The sequence below is a fragment of the Carassius gibelio genome, chromosome A5 (genome assembly GCF_023724105.1).
Source record: "Carassius gibelio isolate Cgi1373 ecotype wild population from Czech Republic chromosome A5, carGib1.2-hapl.c, whole genome shotgun sequence".
Taxonomy (NCBI): Eukaryota; Metazoa; Chordata; class Actinopteri; order Cypriniformes; family Cyprinidae; genus Carassius; species Carassius gibelio.
The window spans coordinates 21,904,921-21,928,834 of NC_068375.1; the positions used below are offsets into that span (position 1 = coordinate 21,904,921).

Consider the following 23,914-nt stretch of genomic DNA (forward strand, 5'->3'; position numbering starts at 1 on the left):
ATCTGTCTACCTGTCAAAACAGCAGTTAATCAACTGTATTTTATTTTTTTGTATACAGTCATTTAAAAGCAGCATATGTCACCACCAGCATATCAATGTACAAACAAAACTTAATTATAATCCCTGTTGCATCATATTAAAGTGTATCCACTCCAGTGAGTGTTTTTGATTACCCGAGAGATTAATCCTTCATGAAAGTTCAAGTGAAAACCATTGTAATAACTTCTTCATTGAAGGGAATGGATTACCGAGACATAATCCTTGCCTGATGCCCCGGGGTCAGGCCTGTGCTTCAAAACACTCCATACAACACAGAGGTTCAAGTTCAGGTTAGTTCATTTCACTATCACAGTACTAACTGTAGAGGTTTACAAGATTAGCATTGTATCCAGGCCACAAGCAGTAGGGCAAAACCGCTTTAAAAAGTGGAAGTTTCCTAATTCCTTCGCTAATCCATACCAACTAAAATCTGAGGGATAGGCTCTTTAGCCATATGCATTGCTTTGGAGGTGTCACTGGATCATGTGATCTCATGGCAGTGGACAGCTCTTTATCTTTCTGTCTGGTTTTTGAGAAAAAGTTATGTGCAGTAATAATGTGACCACACCAGAATGCCCATCAAATGGAAGAAAATGTTTTGCTGTCCCACTGTTCTGAGCCAGAAGTAGGTCAGCATCACATCTACTTCCCGTCCTGTTAATCTGTAATTGGTAGAGTGGCTCTTAATTGCACTTCAGTGTCTGCACGTCAGGAGCGGCTGGGGAGAGAGGGCTTGAGATTGTCTTTAAGGAGCATACGCTGCATTAGCAGGCTAGGCAAATCTCTTTCTGTCTAAGTGAGCAGCAGACATGGATTAGATCTGATCAGAGAGAGGCCAGCAGTGCAGAAACACTGAATTAGAAAAGCTCAAGCCATAACAGAAGACCACAGTTCTGGATTGGGAATACAACAGTGTGATACATATTGAGGGGATGTTTAGATCTTTCTCAGTAGTATTCTGTGTATTTCTAGATTAGATTGTGGAAAGATGTTAGATATAGCAATGGCAGAAACTGATGAGTCCTAAATCCTAATTAAAATATTTAAGGTTTACTGGAACAAATGGAACTTAATAGCTTCGTTCTTCAAAAGTGGTTATTAATAGCTGAATGTCTACACTGCTGTTTTCTTTACTATAAAAGTAAATGGTGAAAACAGCTGTCAAGCAGTATTTTCTGTGAGTAGAAAATATATAAACGTGAATGGTGATAACAGCTGTCAAGTGCATTATATATATATATATATAGAGAGAGAGAGAGAGAGAGAGAGAGGGAGAGAGAGAGAGAGAGATTTGCTGAATATGTATTTTAGTTTTGCTGTTCAATATTTTGTTATTGGTGATATTTTTTTTCAGGGTTTGATTAATTTGATACATCATTGATTGTTAAATAAAATAGAATTTTAAAAACCATTAATCTAATACAAGCAGTAGAATGTTCTGTGTGGTGTCTGTTTAGAATCTACATTATAATACTCTAGAAATACATATTTATCCCTACATGACTATTCCAGAGCTAAACCTGGTTGTATGTTAGCAGAACCAGTTGGTAATAATTGTTGAACTGGGACACGACTATCTCCAGAGGATCCCACAGAGTCCTCAAAGCTTTGCTCAGAACGGTTCCAAATAACAGCCATGTAATCACCCTCGACCTGACCGGTCTAGCGGAGCTCTTTCTATTTCCCCAGTTGTTTGAAGCTTTTAGATCAAGCCAACAAAGGTAGTGAGTGTGAGAAAAGGAGGGCTAATCCTTCTCTGCAGAGCTAGTGGACTGTTGAGAAGCTGGCCGCAAATAGGAAGGCTCTATGTATTCTGGGTCAGGATTAATATTAATGAATTTAGTAAAACATTATTAATCGGAAAAATGGAATTACGTGTATCATTTCTATATAGGAACGTTTATGTCTATTCATTGTGTTTACATTTATTACTTATTCTTGATACGTAGGGACCACAAGGCAGTGCTAGGTGGTCATTCAATTTGAGATAGAGAGAAGATTTTACAAAATGCATTTTTAAGGGCCACTGAAGTTAAATTGTTAACTTCGTTTTGGATTCAGTGCTTTTTTAAATATATTTATTTTCTGTTGAGAATGTTCATTTCTCCTTTCATGTGCACTGTTATTTCCATAGCTTCATACAAAGACAATATTTCCTAAATATGTATATTAGTTCAATGATAATATAACTGCCTTTTAGCTAATAGCATGAACTCTTTATAAGATATATAATATTTTTTACACACTTTTCTTTATATTCTAGTAAATATTTAAAAGCCTGTGGTCTAAACTTTAACATGTCCCGAGGCCATCAGAGGTGTTTTGATTCCCTCCACAGATGTGTTTTTGACATTACTCATTGATGCACTGGAAGTAACCTTGCAGATGATGTGGGCTGTGAATCTCTGAATTATTGAAATAAATTGAGATGCAGCACAGATGTGAAGCGTGCCGTATGCATGTTTATCTTAGTGTGTGGACTGGGATGTGGGTATTTGGCTACATTAATATTAATAATGTTTTTCCCCTTCTTTCTCACACACACCCTGCGTCTCAGCTCACACTTGGCTTATCGGTATGAAAGTGAAGATAAAAAAACGTAGCTGCCAAAATTCATAGATAAAAAAAAGAGCAAAGCTTGACAGCTGACAGTGAATGCAAACATTCAAAAGCCTCAAAGAAGCTCTGCTCAGGGGCTTCATTTGTCCCTTACATTCAGTATAAAACCTATAAGTTTGTCTTTGCTTTGTGCCCAAATGTGTGCCATCTCTATAGTGCTAGTGAATAGAAAGCAAGATGTGGAGTTTTAGAAAGGGATGAGCTGCCCGTGTGAATTAAAGCTCATTTGTTAATGGGCCTGCCCTCATCCTGAGAGCAGCTGGGGGCGATAAATCAGGTGCTGCTGCACTGCAGCGTCATTGCTGCAGTCACCACTGCTTTATGGGCCTATCCCAGTGCCAGTTTGGCACACAGTATATCCGCAGTCGTGAGATAGAAAGAGAAAAGGAACTGCCGTTGTAAGTGTCAGGCACTTTACAGCAGCATTAAGCATCTCAGCGGGATGTGAAGTATGAGAAAGCGAGAGAGAAGGCCGGAAAGAGAAGGATATCTGAGTTTATCTCTACAATCTCCCACATGACAGGTTTTTACTGCCATGTGCAGATGCAGAAGTGAAAGCCTTCGATATTTCCTTTCATCTTTTTTTTTTTTTACACTCTTGAACTCATCCCTGAAGAGATTTTATAGCAGGGGGTCAGTCTGTGTGCTGAGAGACATGATATCCTGGATCCTACAGCTGTGAGACCATATGGAGCATCTTCAGGGCTCAACATGGAATCTGTCTCCCCTTTATTAAAATCACTGCACGCTTTGGAACTCACGCACAGTTTGTCTTCTTATCAGCTCCAGTGCTTGGGACACTGGATGACTATTTTAGTCAAGTGATCTGAAATGAGACCTAAAATGTTGAGCGGTTTAGTCAATGTGTGTGAATATGTGTTTGTTTAATTAGTCAGCAGCCGGTTGAACAGCAGGCCACCTGCACATGAAAACCAGAGGCACACCTGTCTCTACAGGGCCCATTCACTCCTATGCGACCCTCCTCATGACACTGGAGACCCTGCAGACAGGACACACATAGACAAAAAGGGAAAAACAATTATGTTTTAAAGAAGTGTTTTTGTTGTTTCCTTCATTCTGATGTTTTTTAGTTCAGTTTGTATTTAGGCTTCTGAAATGTGGTTCACAAACCACTGGGGTTTCATGAGGGGGGATTGTGATTTAAATGGCAATGTTGGATTAAACGTAATACAAAGCAGTAGTAATAATAATAATAAATATATAAAAGAAAAATAGAAAAAGAAAATGTGTGTGTGTGTGTGAATATGAATATATATATATATATATATATATATATATATATATATATATTAATTAAAGATTGTTATACATACTGTAAAAAATGTGATAGGAATAAGAAAAGAAACAACACAAGCTATACTGAATTCATTATATTTTGAAACATTAACTTAGTCTTCATTGTAAATCTCAGTAAAAATATACTGTATGAATAATTTTTCCAATCTAAATAAAACACAATCATTGGAGTATGTTTTACAATAAAATATTTGAGTTTTATTATACTTCAGACTTTTAATTGAATGTACATGCGTTTCCTTTTTAGTTTGTACAATTTATTTAGACATTTCTGAGTGAAAACGGTTTTTATACAAAATTTTGTGTAATAAAAGTAAATAATTTAGGCCACAGGAATTCAGCTGAAAAAAAAACATCCTACCTACAACTCTTTACCACATAAGTGCACAGACAATATTTTAGATTAAATTATTTTAATATGTGTGAGGACAATGGCCAATTACTGTATATTATACAAAAATATTTGACCACAGGACAGTGCTATTGACCAATGTGAGTTTCAGCTGTATTCCAGAGAGTTGTGCATTAAACATTATACAAATTTTAAACAAAAATTCTGAAAAAAATAATAAAAAAATCACAGTGTAACTGAAGTTCTAGGAACTGTGTGTGTTTCTAAGGAACAGTGCATTCTTGGTATTATTATCACAGTCAATGTCACAAGAAAGCAAATGCCGTATTACCATGGAGATCTCTTTCAGCTGCTTGGATACCAAAGAATTAAAAGCTGAGTACATGACAGAGCTGTCTGACAGCGAGCAGGATGTCTACCTATGACACCTCACACTAAAACACATCCACACATCCACAGAATATATGACAGGTTTTTTAGCTTTATGGTTAATTATGTCATTTTCAGTATCTGAACATAAAGCATGACTGGTAGCTGTTGTATAACAGACTGACAGGACGTCCTCACAGGATTATAGAAAATTAAATATTAATCCATAAAATACACATGGAAGGGGAATTCATACTCACTAATGGTCATGGACTCTGATCATAAGGTATAAGAGGGAATGAAGGATTACTCCGCATTAGATACCCTGAATCCCTTTACCTTTACTAAGAGGTGTTTTACTTTCATTGAAACTCATTCTCAAATCATGCTGGAGAACATGATCATCAAGTTTTACACAAAGTTCCTGCAGCTCCAGTGCTGCTGTCTTTAAAACAGAAGGGAATAGTATACAACATGGAATAGAAAGCATCTTTATGGCAGATGTAAAGTAAAGGTTTGTTCAGAGGTGCAGTGTTTGATTCTGGATCTCTGACAGTGATGGCAAAACACAATTCGCATCAAATGTGTCTAATCACAGCCTGCCAGCGCTCCCACTGTCACACACCTGCTTATGACCACCCACTGCCCATGTGAGCTGGGACCTGGGCCACCATTTAATTTGTGATTCTCAGTCACATTTGGTAAACATTAAAGTGTGATTTATGATTTCATGCCAGGGACAGACTGTGCGAGTCTCTTTATCCTGCTGTTCTGTTTGCATCATGTTTGTTCACCAGTCCATCAGTCCATGTTCCAAAGCTCTGGACACATTTTGGAACACATTTGATTTAAACGGTAGGATTTTCACTCTGGGTTTTAACACATTCAGGTCATCTCCTGGACATGACGAAAGAGGATCTCCAGTGACAGTCACTGATGAATTTGTATTACAACATCAAAAAGCATTATGTCTGAATGCAAGCCAACCTATCAGCACCTAATATTCCACTATACAAATAATGCTATTTATCATTTCCTCATCGCATACATTATTAACATAATTACTGAATCTCTTATCCACATCATGCTCTGTTTGTGTAATTCTCTAATATTTATTCATTAGCCTAATTTGCCCAATGCATTCTCGTATTAATTCTTAAAGAGAAAGTTCACCTAAGAATAAAATTCTGTCAGCGTTTTCTAATCCTTATGTCATTCCAAACATCTGTGACTTTCTTCTGTTTAAGACAAGAAGGTACATTTTAATAATGCATTATGAAATCTGCAATTTTCCTTGCAATCAGTATTATTGAACGAAAGTCACACAAAAGCACTATAAAAGTAGTCTATATAACTTTGTATGAGAAACAGGCTGAAATCTTTAGTAATAATGACTAATAATGGTCCCATCTAGTGAGTTGTTAACCGAATTTTTAACGAATCATCTATCGGATCAACAGACTCCCTTGTGAACATCGATGTTCAAAAGGGAACATAGTGTGTGTATATATATATATATGTATGTATGTATATATATATATATATATATATATATATATATATATATATATATATACTCATGACTCGTGAGTCGATCACTCCTCAATAAATAAATAAATAGAATTGGGCCTCACTGACTCCAAAACTGGTACAATTCCAATTAACTAATTTGCATGCAACATGGTCTGCAATCTAACTTAGCCGAGTGTACTTTTGATTGCTAAGGGCTTCGGGACGCGCAATTTTGATACTTAGATATAATAACTGACCAAAAATGTCGGTGCTTTAGGCTACATCTGAGTGTCTGGAGTCCCCTCGCCGAGTCCTCCCTCCCCTGCGCAAGGATTACAAGTGGCTTTCAATGAGCCCGACTCCACTGCGCTCGCGAGCCGCTCTATGCAGACACACGCGCTCGTGACTAGACAAAGACAACGAGCTGTCACACCTTTACAATGAATCTTATGAGTTCAGCGTCAAAGAAATGCTGAAAGGAAAGTCCAAGGAGCGAAAAATCGTTTTGTTGTGCTGTAGGATAGGAAACCGCTGCTGGAACAAGACTACCTGTGGGCACTTCAGTGAGAGAAACAAGAGCCAGCCCGTGTTCGGCGTTTTCAATCTACCGGTGAAACACAACACACATTTTATATGGCAAAGTTCCTCGCCGAGCTGCTGGGATGTACACTGCCCGAGAAAGGAGCATCTCCAATGTTCGAGGTGAGATTAAAGAAAAATAGTTTTCATATTGCCAGTGTGTCACGGTGTTACACAGAGCGTTTTATTATCTGAGATATTTAAAGGTTTAATATGTTACTGGTTTACTTAGCGTTTAATTAAAGCGGTGCTTGTAGTTCTTTGATTGTTTAAGCTATTAAAACAGATGCTGTTCTTGGAGGAAGACTGGCACCTTCACAACAATTTGTTAAATTTGCTGCCACACACAATGAGTGTTTACAAGTGTTGCATCTTATTACATAAACAGATAAACTTTTTACATAAGATGATGATCGTATATTGATGTATAACAGTCGATTCAGATGGGTATGAAAATTAAATCGTATAATGTTGATGGAAAGGAGTCAGCCAGCCTTGATTTAGGCTACTTAAGTAAGAAGCCCCATGTGTATGTGGGTCAGTGTGTCAGGGGAAATTCATGTGAATTACTAAATGATTCTAAGTGGTCTATCACTGTAATATGAAAACTGCATGATTCATTTTATTTACAGGTGTGCTTTGCATTGTGCTTCTTCAGCTGTGCAGTTGGCTACATTATTAATACTTTGTATTGTCTTTGGTAAAGCGTCACACTTGTGCACCTTGTGAAGGTGACATACTCCCTTTCTAATTAAAATATGTTTGTGTGGATAATTTTATCTTGTCAACTGCTGCTTGGCTTAATTTACTTTATAATACCCCAGATCAAGCTATTTCAAACCAGTGTGTGTGAGTACCAGCTGAATCCATGCTTTTCAGTTATCTATTGCAGTTTTTCTCACTTCCAGTGCACGCGTACCACTCATCTGTACATTTTGAATGCATCTTTTATTACTTAAGACATTTGTTCTATTCACAGGATATTCCGCCATGATTCTAGCTCAAAGGGAGCAAATATTTCCCATTCATAGGGCATTCAATTGTGTAGGATGTGAATTTAAATTGTATTTATTTACAGAGATATTATGTCACACTTCACACTTTTCTAGTAAGTTTCATCTCTGTGTGAAGACTCTGCAGGGCATGGCGTAGCGCAAAACTGAGAATGAATGTTTCAAAGTGAGGCAAACCTCAAAGGATTTCCCATGCTCAGTAATGAACACTGGGAGTAATGAACACTGTGTAGGGACCATGTCATTCGGAACACACACTTCATGCATGGAGCTCTCTTCTAACAAGCTGGTTATCTGAATCAGGTGTGTAACAAAAAAAAAAAAAAAAGAGACATGCAAAATATGCAGAGCGGTATGTAAGGACTGGAATTGAGAACCACTGATCTATTGAAATGTTTTGCTGATGGCCATAATCGGCCTGTAATGCCAGTTATAGTGAGTGAAGAACAGCTGCAGCACAGTGGTGCTGAAGGATTAGCTCCCGGGCTGTTATATAAGAGAATATTCTGTTTGGATCTGATCTGCACAAAGCCATCAGATCAGCCTTTGCCTCTAATCTCATGAGTGTACCATGCCTTTCTTCCCCTGTGTTACTATGTGTATTTGAAACGCTCTGTGTCTTTTGTCTTGGTGTTTTGCATTTATCTTAACTGAGCTTTAAACGTTTGATTAGGTTATATTGTAAAATTAATAGGCCTACAGAGTTGTGTTTTGTCAAATTTAGATTTAGGTCTGTTGAGTGCAGTTTGTTTTTGGTTGGCTTATAGAGGTACATCTCAGAAAATTTGAATATCATGGAAAACATCTTTATTTTTTGTAATTTAATTACAAAAATCAAACTCTTATATTCTAGATTCATTGCACACAAATGGAAATATTTTTTTTTTGTTTTAATTTTGATGGTTACAACTTACAATTTTAGAATATTAGAATATTCAATTTTGAGCTTGATTAGTTTGATTAATTTTGAGTATAAATACTGGGTACCTCTTGGGCTAGTTATGTGAAAAACTACTGACTTGGGAATGGTCCAGAAGACAATCATCAACACACTCCACAAGGAAGGTAAGCCACAGAAGGTCAATGCTGAAAGGGCTGGCAGTTCACAGAGTGCTGTATCAAAATATATTCATAGAGAGTTGACTGGAAGGAAAAAGTGTGGTAGGAAAAGGTGCACAAGCAACAGCAGGGATGACCACAGCCTTGGGAAGATTGTCAGGAAAAGTCCATTCAAGAACTTAGGAGAGCTTCACAAGGAGTGGACTGAAGCCAGAGTCAGCGCATTAAGAGTCACCATGCTTTTAAGGAAAAGGGCTGTCACATTAGAACAAAGCCACTCCTGAAACAGAAAAAATGAAGAAGCATTTCAGCTGGGGTAAGGAGAAAAAGAACTGGACGGTTGCTCAGTGGTCCACAGTCCTCTTTTCAGGTTAATGTAAATTAAGCATTTCATTTGGGAATCGAGGTCTGGAGAGACACAGAATCCAAAGTTTCTGAAATCAGTGATTCGGGGAGCAGTGACGTCTGCTGGTGTTTGTCCATTGTATTTTATCAAGTCCAAAGTCAATGCAGCCATCCATCAGGAGATTTTGGAGCACTTTATGCTTCCATCTGCTGACAAGCTTTATGGAGATGCTGATTTCATTTTCCAGCAGGACTTTAGCACCTGCCCACACTGCCAAAACCACTTCCCAGTGGTGTGCTGACCATGATGTTACTGTGCTTGATTGGTCAGCTAACTCACCTGACCTAAACCTCTCGGAGAATCTATAGTGTATTATGAAGAGGAAGATGAGAAACATCTGACAAACAATACATAGTAGCTGAAGTCCAAGATCACAGCAACCTGGGCTTCAATAACGCCTCAGCAGTGCCACAGACTGATCGCCTCCATGCCACGCAGCACTGAAGCAGTAATTCATGCAAAAGGAGCCCCAACCAAATATTGAGTGCATAATTAAACATCTTGAACATTACTGTTTTGTAAATTGTTTTTATTTGCTTCATCTTTGAGAAAATATATATAAAAAATTGAGATTCTGAATTTAAAATTTTCCTAAACTGTAAGTCGTAACCATCAGAATTAAAACAAAAAACTCTTGAAATATTTCAGTTTGTGTGATTTTATTATTTATTATTTATTTTTTATTATTTATTTTTTTAATTATTTTAAAGAAAGTTTGCTTTTTTTGTAATTGAATTAGAAAAAATAAAGAACTTTTCCATGATATTGAGATGCACTTTTAGGTGTTTTGGGTTCATTTGGGATAAAGCACTGGTTCTCCCTATGGGGGGCCTCAACAGACTTCCAATGAGTCCATACAATGATTTTAAATTCACAAAAACATATATATAGACTCTCTCTCTCTCTCTCTCTCTCTCTCTCTCTCTCGCTCTCTCTCTCTCTCTCTCTCTATATATATATATATATATATATATATACAGTGGGGATCGAAAGTTTGGGCACCCCTTGCAGAATCTGTGAAAATTTGAGTAATTTTTAAAAAATAAGAGAGATCATACTAAATGCATGTTATTTTTTATTTGCAAGGGGTGCCCAAATTTTCGATCCCCACTGTATATATATTTTGTATGTTAGGGATGTCACAATTCTCCATATAATATAGAAAACCAAACCATTTCAATATGACATACACGGTCCAGCACGTGCTTCTGAATTGCTGTTTTGCTTTTAAATAATTGCCATTTTTAATTTCTCTCAGAGTTGATGCTGTTTGTGTACCAGTGAGTTCACTCGCTGAGTTAAGGAAACTTTCTTTCTTTTGTTCAGTTACAGTGCTAGCGATGTCTTTATTATGACGCAAAGCATGTCATGGAGCAGCCAATACTGTAGTTCCAAACAACCAATAGTTCCAGCATAGAAGCATATTCATTTCTAGTGTCTCTCAAGCACACTAGCCTGAATGTTGACGAAATAACATCGTTTTTTGGTACACATTAGTTTACCTCTAGAAAATCTGGCCAGTAGTGTTATTTTATGAAGCATTAGATAATAAACAGTTATACTATAATAGCAGTAAGATAACATGAGAAACACCTTAATAGCGACCATAAGCAGATACTAGTTGTCATAATTTTAAGTTTTTAGCCCTTTTGCAATTTTTTTCTCCCTGTAGATGGTTGAGTGAACTTCAATGAAGACTGGTTCAGTTTTGTTAGTTTTAGGTTTGTAGAAATGTTCAGTTATGAATGGGAGATGTGGCTGGTCAGACTACTGTGGTGTGGAGGGTGAAGGTGTTGAATGTCAAGCTGGCTCTGATCTGGACCTCATTAGTGTCCTGTGGTCAGTTGTTTGACTCTCAGCATGAGATTGAGTCTGGCAAGGTTACCATGCACACATACACACACACACACACACTGCAATGGCATCCTTCAAACATATTCCAGCTGTTTGAAAGATGTGTAGAGTATACTAGAACCCAAATAAATATGTCAACTTCATAAATGGGTTTTGAGATCTGGGATGGAAAAAGCAAAAGTGCCATTCCGAGACCAGTTTTCATTTAGATGGTATATGCTCACAGCTTCACTCCTAATCAGAACCATGTCAGGTTGTCAGTGTTTTTGACAGGCCATTTCAGAGTGGACACTGAAATGCTGCCAACCAAAACTCAATCCATTTCTTCTCTTAAACTGACAATTGCCACTTGGCTGGTGTGCACTGTAAAAAGTAATCATTGAATCTACTTAAGAGAAGCTTGTAAATACAACTGATTTTGGCAAATTTGTTGGTTTTACTCGATTAGGCTGTGTAATATTAACTTTCAGTTAGATGCGGTAGTTAAACTAAATATCTTAAGTAATCCGAACTTTAGAACATCTAGTGTATTGGACTAGGCTGACACAACAATGTGGTTGGCACAAAAAACATAATGAATAACATATAGAGAAGTCAGTACAGTTTCCATCAAATATATATATGTAAATGTATATGTATATATATATATATATATATATATATATATATATATATATATGTGTGTGTGTGTGTGTGTGTGTGTGTGTGTGTGTGTGTGTGTGTGTGTGTGTGTGTATGTATATATATGTATACATATATGTATATATATATGTGTGTGTGTGTGTGTGTGTGTGTGTGTATAAAGCAGCCATGTTTTATGGTACAATGGTTTATGGTTTGAATATATGAATATAAAAAATATTGTTCTTAATTTTCCCCATTGGTGGGGTGAAATAAATGAACAACCAATAAGATTTAAGCTTATTGGCAGGTCTGGACGAAACAATTAATATATGTTTAAGAACTGTTGCCATTTCTTCAACTCGGCCTGTAACCGCCAGAAAACTAAAGAAGAGGAAGAATTTTTCGTCAACTCGTTTTCATCCCGCTTGACGCAGTCTCTGCGCATGCGCAATGTTAAATGGACGCAGGTGTTCGGAATCGAGACGACGACGACGAACTTCAGATGTGTGGCAGCACAACTAGGTATGTTGATGACCTACTTATAAACTAAGTTCTCACCGTGTACGCTGTCGTCATTGTATTGAGCATAAAAACTTAAATAAAATAATTTATTTTGCTCGATGTGTTGTAAGCGCAAAAGGTCCATTTTATTAACTTAGTTTAAACGAAGTATACGTTACTGTCTAACCATCAGTTGAGACCAGTTTCTTATTTGTTACATTACAGAAATCGATTTTCAGTAAACATTGTTTTGAATATACAGTTTGGAAGAGATTTTAATCAGTTGTAAGAGCTTTGTCATAGGCCGTTAACTGTGAGGCCTGTAACTTACTCCGCTTCTAGAACATGCTCTTCACGTGTCGTTCACGTGGAAATGAACCGCGTGAGATAACTTATGCGTTACGATAGCTTCATTAAGTCATTTCTATATTCGATTTTGTGATTTATTCATGCAGTGGAAGTGTAAATTCACCTTTTTTTGTGTGTGTGAAAAGAGTGCTCAGCTGCTAAAACACTACCGATTGAAATATGGAAGAAGTACTCCAATTCCATGTATCTATACCGATTGTCTATGTTCAAGTCATTTAATTCACTTAGAGTGCACTTAACGAAAAATCATTCACATCAGGTAACGTACATGGTAGCCAGACCAATGCACTTAAGAATACCCCTTTGATATTTCACTGCCTACTTCGCAGTTTTGAGGAGCCCTGCACAGAATCCATAGAGGCAGCACCTGAAAAATAATGAAATGGTGCAGTGTCCATACTGAAATTGCAATTTTAAGAGTAATGTCTACTCTACATTTAATTTATAATTAATATAATTAAAAATTTACTTTTTGTGTCTTTCTGATAATTTAGGTGCTCATTGATTGGCAGTGTCGGTTCTGCTTTGCCAAAAGGAGTGAAATCCAGGAGGAGGAGGAGATGGTCCAGTCGGAACATTTTCTATGCAGATTTAAAATCGAAATTCAACTTCATTTACCACTTTTGAGGTTGATGTTTAATTTATACTTGCATGTTTCAGTGACGTGATTAATTTTAGTCTGGCTTACCTTTTTTTTATTTATTTATTTTTTGATATTGGAGTTCAGTCGCATATCTGGCAAAAACCTGCAAACCGAATTTTCAAGAACTGGACAGATTCACTCAACGGTTCATTCATATCTTCAAGGCCAAAGGGGGAGACATTGGATGTAAGCTTAAGAAGATTCTGCAACAGATTGAAAATGAGGTAAGCTACACAGGCACACCCTATTTATTTATTTTCTGGTAAAACAACTGTTGCTCTGTGTTGTGTTTGTGCTATGAATGCTATTAACTCTTACTTTTTACAATGTTACATAACTTTACAGAAATCTGAAATCATTGGTAGGCGAACAGCCGTTCTTCATGGCCTTCCACTTCTCCTTAGAGCAGACCCGACTGATTTTTACAAGACATGTTTTGTAAGTAGCTTTGTCTGTGATTATTCTGGTTATTTAACTGTTGCAAACACTTCTTAAACCAATTTTGCGACCTGATAGGAAATGTAATTAAGAAATATGAAAAAAATTAGGATACAGAAAAAGTGAAAGATAAATTAAGAATTAATAGAAAATAAAAAATTAAAGCAAAAAAATATTAGTTAGATAAGAGAGTAAGATCATGAGAACGAAAAGAGTTAATAATGTTTAGGAAATTAGACAAAGGTTGGTACAATTAAGGACAACAGTCCGATAAGGAGAACAGAAAAGAGGAGGTATCTCATCAGAATTATCTTAATTTGTGTTCTGAAGATGAACAAAGGTCTTACTGGTTTAAAACAACATGACTGTGAGTAATTAATGACAGAATACTCACTTTTGGGCGAACTATCCCTTCAACAAGAACTAATCGCTAATAAGCAAATACTTCATATTTTATAATGTAATCATTATTGAAGTGATTAATGTTTCTTGCATGTTGTAGTTTGACAATAATTATTTGATCCCTAATTAATGCGGTGTGTAGCTTTTTATATTTTATATAAGTACTCCTGTCCATATGCCGAAATGACAATGTTGAGATTACATTGCTTTTTTTTTTTAATTTTTCATTGGGCTACCTATAGCTGTCGTCATTTTGTGCTTTCATTGAGACATTGTTTCAACAATGTTAGGAAACATTTATTTCCATCAAGAGTTGCATTAATTTTTGGCCAAGATCTTGTAATGACAATGGGAGAGTCAAGCCAACTCCAGCATATCCTAAAGGCTTTCAGTAGGGTGAAGATCAATTCAATTCATAAATGAAAATGATTCCTCATGCTCACTGAACCTTTTTTTTTCTTCACACTTTTGGTCCAAAGAATCTTGACACTGTCATCCTGAAATATATGGAGATGGGTGTTTCTTCTGACATAGTTGTGTAAATGGATAGTTCACCCAAAAATAAAAACAAAAATTGTCATTAATCACTCAGCCTTTTGTTGTTCCAAACCCGTAAGAGTTTCATCCATCTTCAGAATAAAAATGTACGCATTTTGAATGAAATCGAAGAGCTTCCTGATCCTGCATTGACAGCAATGTAACTAAAATGTTCCAAAAGCCAGAAATGTAGTAAGGACATCGTTAAAATATTCCATGGGACATCAGTGGTTCAAACTTAAATAAAAATAACTACAAGAATCCTTTTTTGCCCAAAGAAACCAAAAACATGGTTTGTAAAATGGATTCATGATGTACTGACTCATTATAGAAATTGTCAATTTTGAACACAAAACAAAAAGCTACGGACTGGAGCTTTTATTGTTTTGACCCATTTTGGTATCACCACAAAATCTACTATTTTAACTAAAAGTTCAGTGTTTATTCACAAGTCAAGTCACCTTTATTTATATAGCGCTTTAAACAAAATACATTGCGTCAAAGCAATTGAACAACATTTATTATGAAAACAGTGTGTCAATAATGCAAAATGATAGTTAAAGGCAGTTCATCATTGAATTTAGTGATGTCATCTCTGTTCAGTTAAATAGTGTCTGTGCATTTATTTGCAATCAAGTCAACGATATCGCTGTAAATGAAGTGACCCCAACTAAGCAAGCCAGAGGCGACAGCGGCAAGGAACCGAAACTTCATTGGTGACAGAATGGAGAAAAAAAAAAACCTTGGGAGAAACCAGGCTCAGTTGGGGGGCCAGTTCTCCTCTGACCAGACGAAACCAGTAGTTCAATTCCAGGCTGCAGCAAAGTCAGATTGTGCAGAAGAATCATCTGTTTCCTGTGGTCTTGTGGTAACAAGTAAACAGTCAGTAATAAAATAAGAACTAATGAACAAATCACAAGCACTAGCACCAAATAAATACACAACTACAAAGACACAAAATAAATGGGGGTTTACGTTTTTTGGGGTAGTTCTAACAATAGTATTTAGCTATAGAAATTACATTGCCTGGCCAAACAACAACAAAATAATCCTTGGAAATACTTAAGTGTTAGAATTTTATTTTGGCCAGACAATGTATATTTAATTTATGTAGTGAAGATAATTCAGTGTTGCTTTACATTTAATTATTCAATTTCTGCAGCTGAATTGTTAGAACTGCCTGAAACTTAAACCCCTGTTTATTTTGTGGCTTTGTTGTTGTGTATTTATTTGGTGCGACTGCTTGTGATTTGCTCATTAGTTCTTATTTTATTACTGACTGTTCACATGTCTTGAATAAACACTGAACTTAAGTTAAATTAGTAGATTTTTGTGATTTGTCAAAAAAACAAAACTTATTTTTAGTTTTATTCTTATCGACATAAAAAGTAGCTCCGGCTACAACGTTCTTATACAAGACACAGACAGTTCTGTTTATTAACCGCCTGAGCACCAAGTTATGGACTGCAGCTTAAATAAAAAGAATACATTTTATTTTGTGGCAGCTCAAGTAAAAAACAATTGTGGGAAATTCAAAATATATCGCAGGAAAACAAAATCATCCTCTGCATCTGCTGCTGTGTCAAATATGAAAAGAACTTTGCGTCATAATACGTTAATTTATTTGCATATTTTTAACATGAATATATGTTCTGAATGTATGATGTTACTTTCACTTCATTCTTGTCATATGCTGCTCATGTTTTTAGGACTGTGATGACAAAGGAGAGATGTCCGGAATTTCAATCGGAATATTGTTTGTGATACCTGAGGACTCTGCAACCGTGCCTTACTGTTTGCATCTGGATGCCACATTCACTGCAATTATTTTGGAAGGTAGAGTTGTAATGGATGATCTGGGAAACCTTCCCAAAGCAATGTGCCTGCTTTTTTGGCTCATTTATGCTCTGAATGTAGAGTATCCTGCTGTACTGAAGAACATGTTTGATTTCTTTCAAAGTGTGATTGTCACTCGGGGCAAGTCTCTCAAACCTGAAAAATCGCCTGTTGCTGTAACATTGTTGTGCCATGATTGACCATTTTTCAGTTTGTTCAGAATTGACCATTGCGGAGATAGAAAATAGTAATCAGGAATGTAATTTTATATTTTAGAATATAGTGTAGTCTTTAAAGAAACTTTTAAAATAAATAGGAAGGTTGTTCAGTACTAAAAAAACAGAAGAATCTTTTGTTTCCTGTAGGAAAACGTGCAATTTGCTTAACAGGGTTAAGTGGTTTGTTTTAGAAAAGGTGCTAATTTTAGAAAAAAATGCTGTATTTCACCACTGTGAGAAAAGGTAAAAATGTCAAAAAAGGGAGCATTGATTGTATGTAATTGCTGTATGTGAAAAAATGCAGTGTGCTGTGTTGATTTGAAGGCATGACATTGTTTTATGGAACAAATAAATGTCCCAGTGTTGTGTCAAAGATATTTTGTCTGTTTTAACTTAGAATTTTTAGTACAACTTACTTGAGAAATTTAAGGTAATCAGTTTCCACACTTTTTTCTAGTAATGTGAACAAGCAGACTTGTTAAGTTTACTCTTTTGATTGTACTAAAATTATCTCGAATGTGTAAGTTGGCTCAACTGGTCAGATTGAGTTACGAATACTCAAGTTTTCTAGTTACCACTACAAATACCCAAGTTAGATTTGCAAAGCTGCAATAAGTTGTATCAACTCAAAATTGATTAACTAATTTGCTTGAGAGATTTGAGGTAATCAGTTTCCACAGGTTTTCCAAGTAAATTCAACTAATTGCTTTTTACAGTGTGAGCTTAAACATGACTGGCTCTTATAACATGGATTTATGCAGCAATCTCTCATTTTCTCTGGAAAGTTGCGGCTTATATGTTGCAAGATGTGATATAGGGTTAAACACACTTTATGATCACTTTGTTTTGATATGCAAATGTGCAAAACTGCCAATGTAGATACTATTTCTTTCAAAGCTAATAAATTATACACAGAAAGTGAGTGTAGAACATTATCATTATCGTTATAGTCACTGAAGCTGTCTACACAATGAACTGAATCTCCTAGTTACATTGGATGTACATCTACACTAGTGCACTTCGTTGTTTATGATGAAAGAATTCACAAGAAAGCAAAATTCAGTCCGTGAGAGTGCACACTAAATAAAACAGCAGTTCTGCGATGACTCATCTGAATGCTTTTCATTCTTAAATTCAACTGAAAAATCATGTGTGATTGGTTATAATGCACAACACTCTAAAAAGAAATATGGTGCAATATTAGCTGATCTTAATTAAATGCTGTAATAGACACTTTGTTCACAAAAGACTTTAATAGATTTAATTTAATTGTGCAGGGACATTTTTGTCCAATTTGGTAAAAAAAGTCCCATGACAAAGCCTTACACATGCTCCACCTATGCGCATTTCATTCATTCATTCATACAAGGCTAAAAGGCAATTTCACTATTAATATAGATTTTTTGAGTACAAATTTTTGGTGTAACAATTTTAGCATTATCAAATCATTAGTATTTATTTAAAGTGTAGTGCAGAGATAAACTTATGTAGACACTTTTTTTTTTTTTTGGATAAACTTTTTGTTTTCTCCTAATCCTTCCACTGTGCGGCAGTGTTTAGTCAAGTCACCTTTATTTAAATAGCACTTTTAACATTACAGATTGTGTAAAAAAAGGAGCTTTACAGTATAAAAATAGGAAAATAGTGTGTCAGTGCAAAAGGACAATAGTAAACACTACATTTTCAGTTAACGGCAGTTCATCATTGAATTCATTGATGTCATCGTCCAGCTCAGTTCAGTTTAAATAGTATCTGTGCAATCAAGTCAGTGATATCACTGGAAATGAAGTGTCCCCAACTAAGCAAGCCAGGGACAACAGCGGCAAGAAACCAAAACTTAATCGGTGACCGAATGGAGAAAAAAACCTTTGGAGAAACAAGGCTCAGTCAGGGAGGCTGGGTTTAGGGGGCAGTTCTCCTTCACCCAAAGGAACCAGCATGTTGATCTATGCTGCAGCAAATTTTGCTGAGGGCTCATCTGGTTCTGTGGTCTAACCATGGTCTCCCGATGGTCGTCTAGGACAGAGGTTCCCAATCCTGGTCCTGGAGACACCCCAACACTTCAGATTTGGCATGTCTCCTTTCTGTTACGCACACTTTTAATGTCTTGAAATCTATCAATGAGCTGATGGCCTAGTTAAGGTCTGCTTGATGAAGGAGACATGCAAAATGTGCAGTGTTGGGGTACCTCCAGGACCAGGATTTGGAACCACTGGTTCTAGGAGACCAGGTCTTTCACTGGGGATCTTTCTCTGGGGATCATGTAGTTGTCCTGGTCTCTGCTGAAATTCAGGGCAGTAGAGGTCATCTCTAGGCGCTGATACACCATCTGGGCTGGACAGACTAAACAGACTAATATTAGCATAGATTCCATTCTTTTTATGATGTAACAAGTACATCTTATGTTATTGGAAGTGTTCCAAGTTCCAGTTAACCTAATTAATTCAGCCTAACAATCCTTTAATGGATTTGAGCAATAGAAATGTGTGTGTTATGTGTAAGCCTTGTTTTTTTTAATCTAGATTTAAACTGACAGAGCGTGTCTGCCTCCCGAACAGTGTTAGGTAGATTATTCCAGAGTTTGGGTGCTAAATGCGAAAAGGATCTGCCGTCTGCAGTTGATTTTGATATTCTGCGTATTATCAAATTGGCAGATTTTTGAGAGCGCAGCGGATGTGGAGGACTATAATACAATAAGTGCTTGCTCAAGTACTGAGGTGCTAAACCATTCAGGGCTTTTATAAGTAATTAGCAGAATTTTAAAATCTATAGAATGTTTAATAGGGAGCCAGTGCAGTGTTGACAGAACATGTCTAATATGGTCATGCTTCCTGTTTCTAGTAAGAACTCTGCTGCATTGCCGCTGCATTTTGGACCAGCTGGAGTTTATTAAACAAGCAGAACAACCACCCAATAAAGCATTACACTAATCTAACCTTGACGTTTGAATTCGCATTTCTGCATTTGAAATTGAGAGCATAGATTGCAGTTTAGATATATTTTTGAGATGGATAAATGCAGTTTTACAATTGCTAGAAACGTGGCTTACAAAGGAAAGATTGCTATCAAATAGCACACATAGGTTAATAGCTGATAATAAAGAACAGACAGAACAGCCATTAAGTGTTAGACAATCTTAAGGTTATTACATGCAGATGTTTTAGGTCCGATAGTTAACACCTCTGTTTTTTTTTTCAGAATTTAGCAATAAGAAATTACTCATCCAGTTTTTTATATTGACTATGCATTCTGTTAGTTTTTCCAATTGGTACTGTATGTTTTGCCGGGACGTGAAGAAATATAGAGCTGTCATCAGCATAACAGTGAAAACTAACACCATGTTTCCTGATGATATCTGACATGGTAACATGTAAAGCGTGAAAAGTAATGGTTCTAGTACTGAGCCATGAGGTACTCTTTACTTCACTTGTTATCGATATGATACCTCTTCATTTACTGCTAAAAGTTGATGGCAGTCAGATAAGTACGATTTGAACCATACTAATGCACTTCCACTAATGCCAACAAAGTTTTCTAGTCTATTGAAAAGAATGTTCTGGTCGAAAGAGTTGAACACCGCAACCAAGATCAGATGATAAGAGAAGTTAATATGTAACTCTAATGAGAGCAGTTTCAGTAATATGATACGATCGAATCCTGACTGGAAATCCTCACAGATATAATTTTTCTCTAAGAAGGAATATAAACGTGGTAAAAAAGTGAAAGTGATGGGACATACAGCCAAGTATGGTCTGTGACCCATACTCAGAATTGCATTTAACCCATCCAAAGTGCACACACAGCAGTCAACACACACACACACACACAAAACAAATCCTGCCCACTTGCTTCTCAAAAGATGCGGTTGAAAATCGCATTCGATTTTTTGCACAGCCTTACGGTCCGTAATTAACTAGATCTTTGGGATCAAGTTGTGTTTTTTTTTAAATGAGAGTCTTAATAACAGCCAGATTTTGGGAACTTATACTAATGATAATGATTAATTAATAAAAGTCAGAAGATGATCTATGACTTCTGGAAATGTTAACAACTGATGGTGCTTTATTTTTCATTTAGCCACTGAATTTAATAAATACCTGGAGTATTGTTTGATTTCTTTCGAAAGAGACGAAAAAGTAATCAGATCTAGCAGTTTTTAATGCTTTTCTGTAGGATAGGGTACTTTCCTACCATGCAACACAAAATACCTCCAGTTTTGTTTAACTCCAGCTGTGCTCCATTTTGCAGGCTGCTCTCTTTAGTGTGTGAGAGTGCTTATTATACCGGGGTGTCAGACTGTATTCCTTAATCCTCCTTTATCATAAAGGAGAAAACATATCTAAAATGCTAGAAAAGAGAGCGTCCATAGTTTCTGTTACATTATGAGATTTTTCTGAAGCATTACACATTACATATGCAGGTTTCTCTTTGTGAGGTTTGGTTAGCAGTGACTGAAATCCAGCTTTACACACAACTGTCAGTTTGCATCAGGCCCGGCGCCACAAGGGGGCAAAAGGGGGCAATGCCCCCTCAGATCTGACTTGTACCCCCTCTGTTTCATTTTTGTATTCAGTGTTAAAAATAAAATGTTCAACCTTTTGAGTTAAATAATAATTTAACCGTATCCCCATGGGATTTAGAATGTTCAGTGTTGTGACTCGTGACATTACTGCCAGATTCAAACAATTTGACAGATTCGCGTTGGTTGGCGCTGAACTAGAGACGGGCTCAGCGCTGTTATAATCACAACTATGCAGTGTTTTCAACCTCATATAGTTTATTTTAGATTTCATACATTTAAATAGGCTACACATAAGCACTGGTAAAACAAAAGCCTACATTTGGAGTGTGTGAAAGCAGCAAAAACAATCTATCCATAAATAATTTGCAGACGTGTGTTTTTCATATGGGTTGGATAAACACAGTGGAAGTAGGCTAACTATAAAGTTTACTCTATTGTTATAAAGATTTTTAAACGACCAAACACACTCACTTACACATATTTGAGAATCGGAATATAGGATAGTTGATGACATGGTAAGTAAGTTTGTGAATATTTCGAATAAAAAAGGAAAAACGAAATGAAGGATAGCCTACATATGTTATACAGTGTTATTATTGTGGCTGTGGTGTTTCACGTGACAAATATGACACGTTGCAATGGAAACATTAAGGGGGAACGTTCTAAAAGAACTGTCGCCTTGAAAAATCATCATTACACTGTTTAACACTTTCTAGTCTCTGGTTACCTGCAGTTGCATATGGAGTGTTTTAGGGAGCGCTGTATTTAAAAATCTGTCGTTGCAAAACGAGATCTCAGTGTGTATTAATCATTGATGGTATAATAAAGTTAAGCCCCCTTACTTTAATAAATCTTCATCTGACCAAGATCTTATGTGCTCCAAATCACTCACAAATCCTTTGATGGTTCAATAATCTATAAATTGAGGCAACTCCTCACCCTTTTGGATGCGGCTCATGTTTATAACATTAATCTTGTGGGTTAGACTCATGTAAAATAATGTAATCATCTGGTTTTATTTAGGTGTCTGTCCAACAGAGCACATCTAGGTTATGATCAGTGATTATATAATTTACAAGAACCACTTTCATAAAAAGGGGACCTGATTTTCAATAAGCCAAGCTTTATAATTTGTTTCTCTGTATCATACAGTATACATTTTTTATTTGTTAATGACAATTAAATGGTTACTCTTTAATTGTTTTTTTTTACTCAGGGAACAGACACAATTTCTCTAGTGTGAAATCTAGGTGAAAGCGTCTCTATGTTCTGAGAATTACTTCTGTGATATGAGGTGGTTAGCAGAGTCGGTTTAGTCAGTCTGTCTGCTTCATGACCTGGGCCCCAGTTAGTCAAATGCAAACTCTAAAACTATGTGCCATTTTTCTAGAGGGAAGACCGGCACCATCCCAGTAGGGATGAGGACCATCTCTTTTCAACACGTCAGTTCTGCCCCAAAAACCCGTCCAATTGTCTATGAAACCTATGTTATTCTGTGGGCCCCACTTAGACATCCAGCCATTGAGTGATGACAGTCTGCTGTGCATCTCATCACCAAGGTAAGCAGGAAGGGGACCAGAGCATATTACAGTGTCAGACATTGTACTAGCAAGTTCTCAAACCTCTTTAATATTATTTTTAGTGATCTCCGACTGGCGAAGTCGACATCATTAGCGTTGGCATGAATAACAATCTTACTGAATTTACATTTAGCATTAGCCAGCACTTTTAAATTTGCCAAGATGTCAGGTGCTCTGGCTCATAATAAACATTGGACTATGGAGGCTGGTGTCTCTATTTTCATGTTCCGTACAATAGAATCGCCAATAACAAGAGCACTTTGATCAGGTTTCTCAGTGGGTGCGTCACTGAGTGGGGAGAACCTGTTTAATGTTTTAATTGGAATGAAAGAGTGGTGTTTTGACCTCGAGGGGAAAAAGCGAAGAACGAGAGAAAAGAAACTGAGTGAGAAAAAACAGAAAATGGCATTAGACGCGAATGACAAACTAACCGGCTAACTATTAAATACGAAAAACTACTAAATACTAACGTGCTGCACTCATGGTTTTAGAATAAAAGGGAACAATCAAATGAATCATTCGTTCACCAGAGTGATATTAATATAGAGATTCAACAGAAAAGCAAAGCTACATGGAGTTACAATCGCAAACCACTCAGCAGCACGGCAGACAGGAACTGGGAGAGATTTTCTCAAAAACCAATGTGAGAACCAATGTTTACAATACAGATTTTTTTGTGTGTGTGAATCTTTTGTTGTTTTGATGCCCGTAATCTGCCTAATAAGTGTGTTTCATGCAGTAGTGTCAAAAAGAAACAGGCTTTTAGCTTGTTTAGTTAATGAAAAATGAGAACATGTGGTCAAGACTACTTCCTTCTCAAAACTTGCATACATGTAGAGATCAGTGTGATCAGTGCAGTTATTAGATGTGAGATCTCAAGGATATGGAGGTCACAGACAGATCCTAACCAGCATACACAAGCAGAAAAGACGAGCCTTGGCCATTCTCAGCCTGATCAGCATACTCCACTAGTGAGTTTCTGCATATATTTTAGGAATAACCTCTGAAAAAAAATTACATTCACTGCAAGCTATCAAGTTTTCTAGAGATTGGATGCAAGTGACCTTTAAGATATCAAACTGTTCACAAAAAAATGTCACAAACTGTAACATGCAACCTATACAC

The 23,914-nt window shown here is 36.5% G+C and overlaps 2 protein-coding genes across 7 annotated transcripts in view; both read left to right on the plus strand.

The window, feature by feature from the left end:
* Positions 1-6,505: 6,505 nt before the first annotated feature.
* rasgef1ba (RasGEF domain family, member 1Ba) overlaps positions 6,506-23,914 on the plus strand; it is a 73,826-nt gene continuing 56,417 nt past the window's right edge. Inside the window, exon 1 of the mRNA XM_052592479.1 lies at positions 6,506-6,910. Coding sequence (XP_052448439.1) covers positions 6,842-6,910 — 69 coding nt within the window. The 5' untranslated portion in view covers positions 6,506-6,841. The remainder of the gene's footprint in view (positions 6,911-23,914) is intronic.
* LOC128002906 (uncharacterized) lies at positions 12,058-17,062 on the plus strand. Of its 6 annotated transcripts, none has more exons than XR_008175696.1 (5): positions 12,059-12,265; positions 13,108-13,241; positions 13,341-13,480; positions 13,602-13,694; positions 16,343-17,062. XR_008175696.1 is itself a non-coding variant. In XM_052592484.1 (5 exons), the coding sequence occupies exons 2-5, from the start codon at positions 13,174-13,176 to the stop codon at positions 16,667-16,669; spliced, it is 642 nt and encodes a 213-aa protein (XP_052448444.1). In that variant the 5' UTR covers positions 12,070-12,265; positions 13,108-13,173; the 3' UTR covers positions 16,670-17,062. The 6 variants fall into 6 exon arrangements, 5 of the variants coding, with proteins under 5 accessions (XP_052448441.1, XP_052448444.1, XP_052448445.1 ...); XM_052592484.1 differs by having other exon boundaries at positions 12,070-12,265; positions 13,108-13,240; positions 13,326-13,480; XM_052592482.1 differs by lacking the exon at positions 12,059-12,265 and adding an exon at positions 12,727-12,998 and having other exon boundaries at positions 13,108-13,240; positions 13,326-13,480.

Bases quoted from the DNA above. Each gene is read 5' to 3' on its own strand.
- LOC128002906 (XM_052592481.1), top strand. From the start codon at position 12,073: ATGTTTAAGAACTGTTGCCATTTCTTCAACTCGGCCTGTAACCGCCAG. The intron at 12,266-13,340 runs GTATGTTGATGA...ATTGGAGTTCAG, and splicing joins ATGTGTGGCAGCACAACTAG to TCGCATATCTGGCAAAAACC. The intron at 13,695-16,342 runs GTAAGTAGCTTT...TCATGTTTTTAG, and splicing joins ATTTTTACAAGACATGTTTT to GACTGTGATGACAAAGGAGA.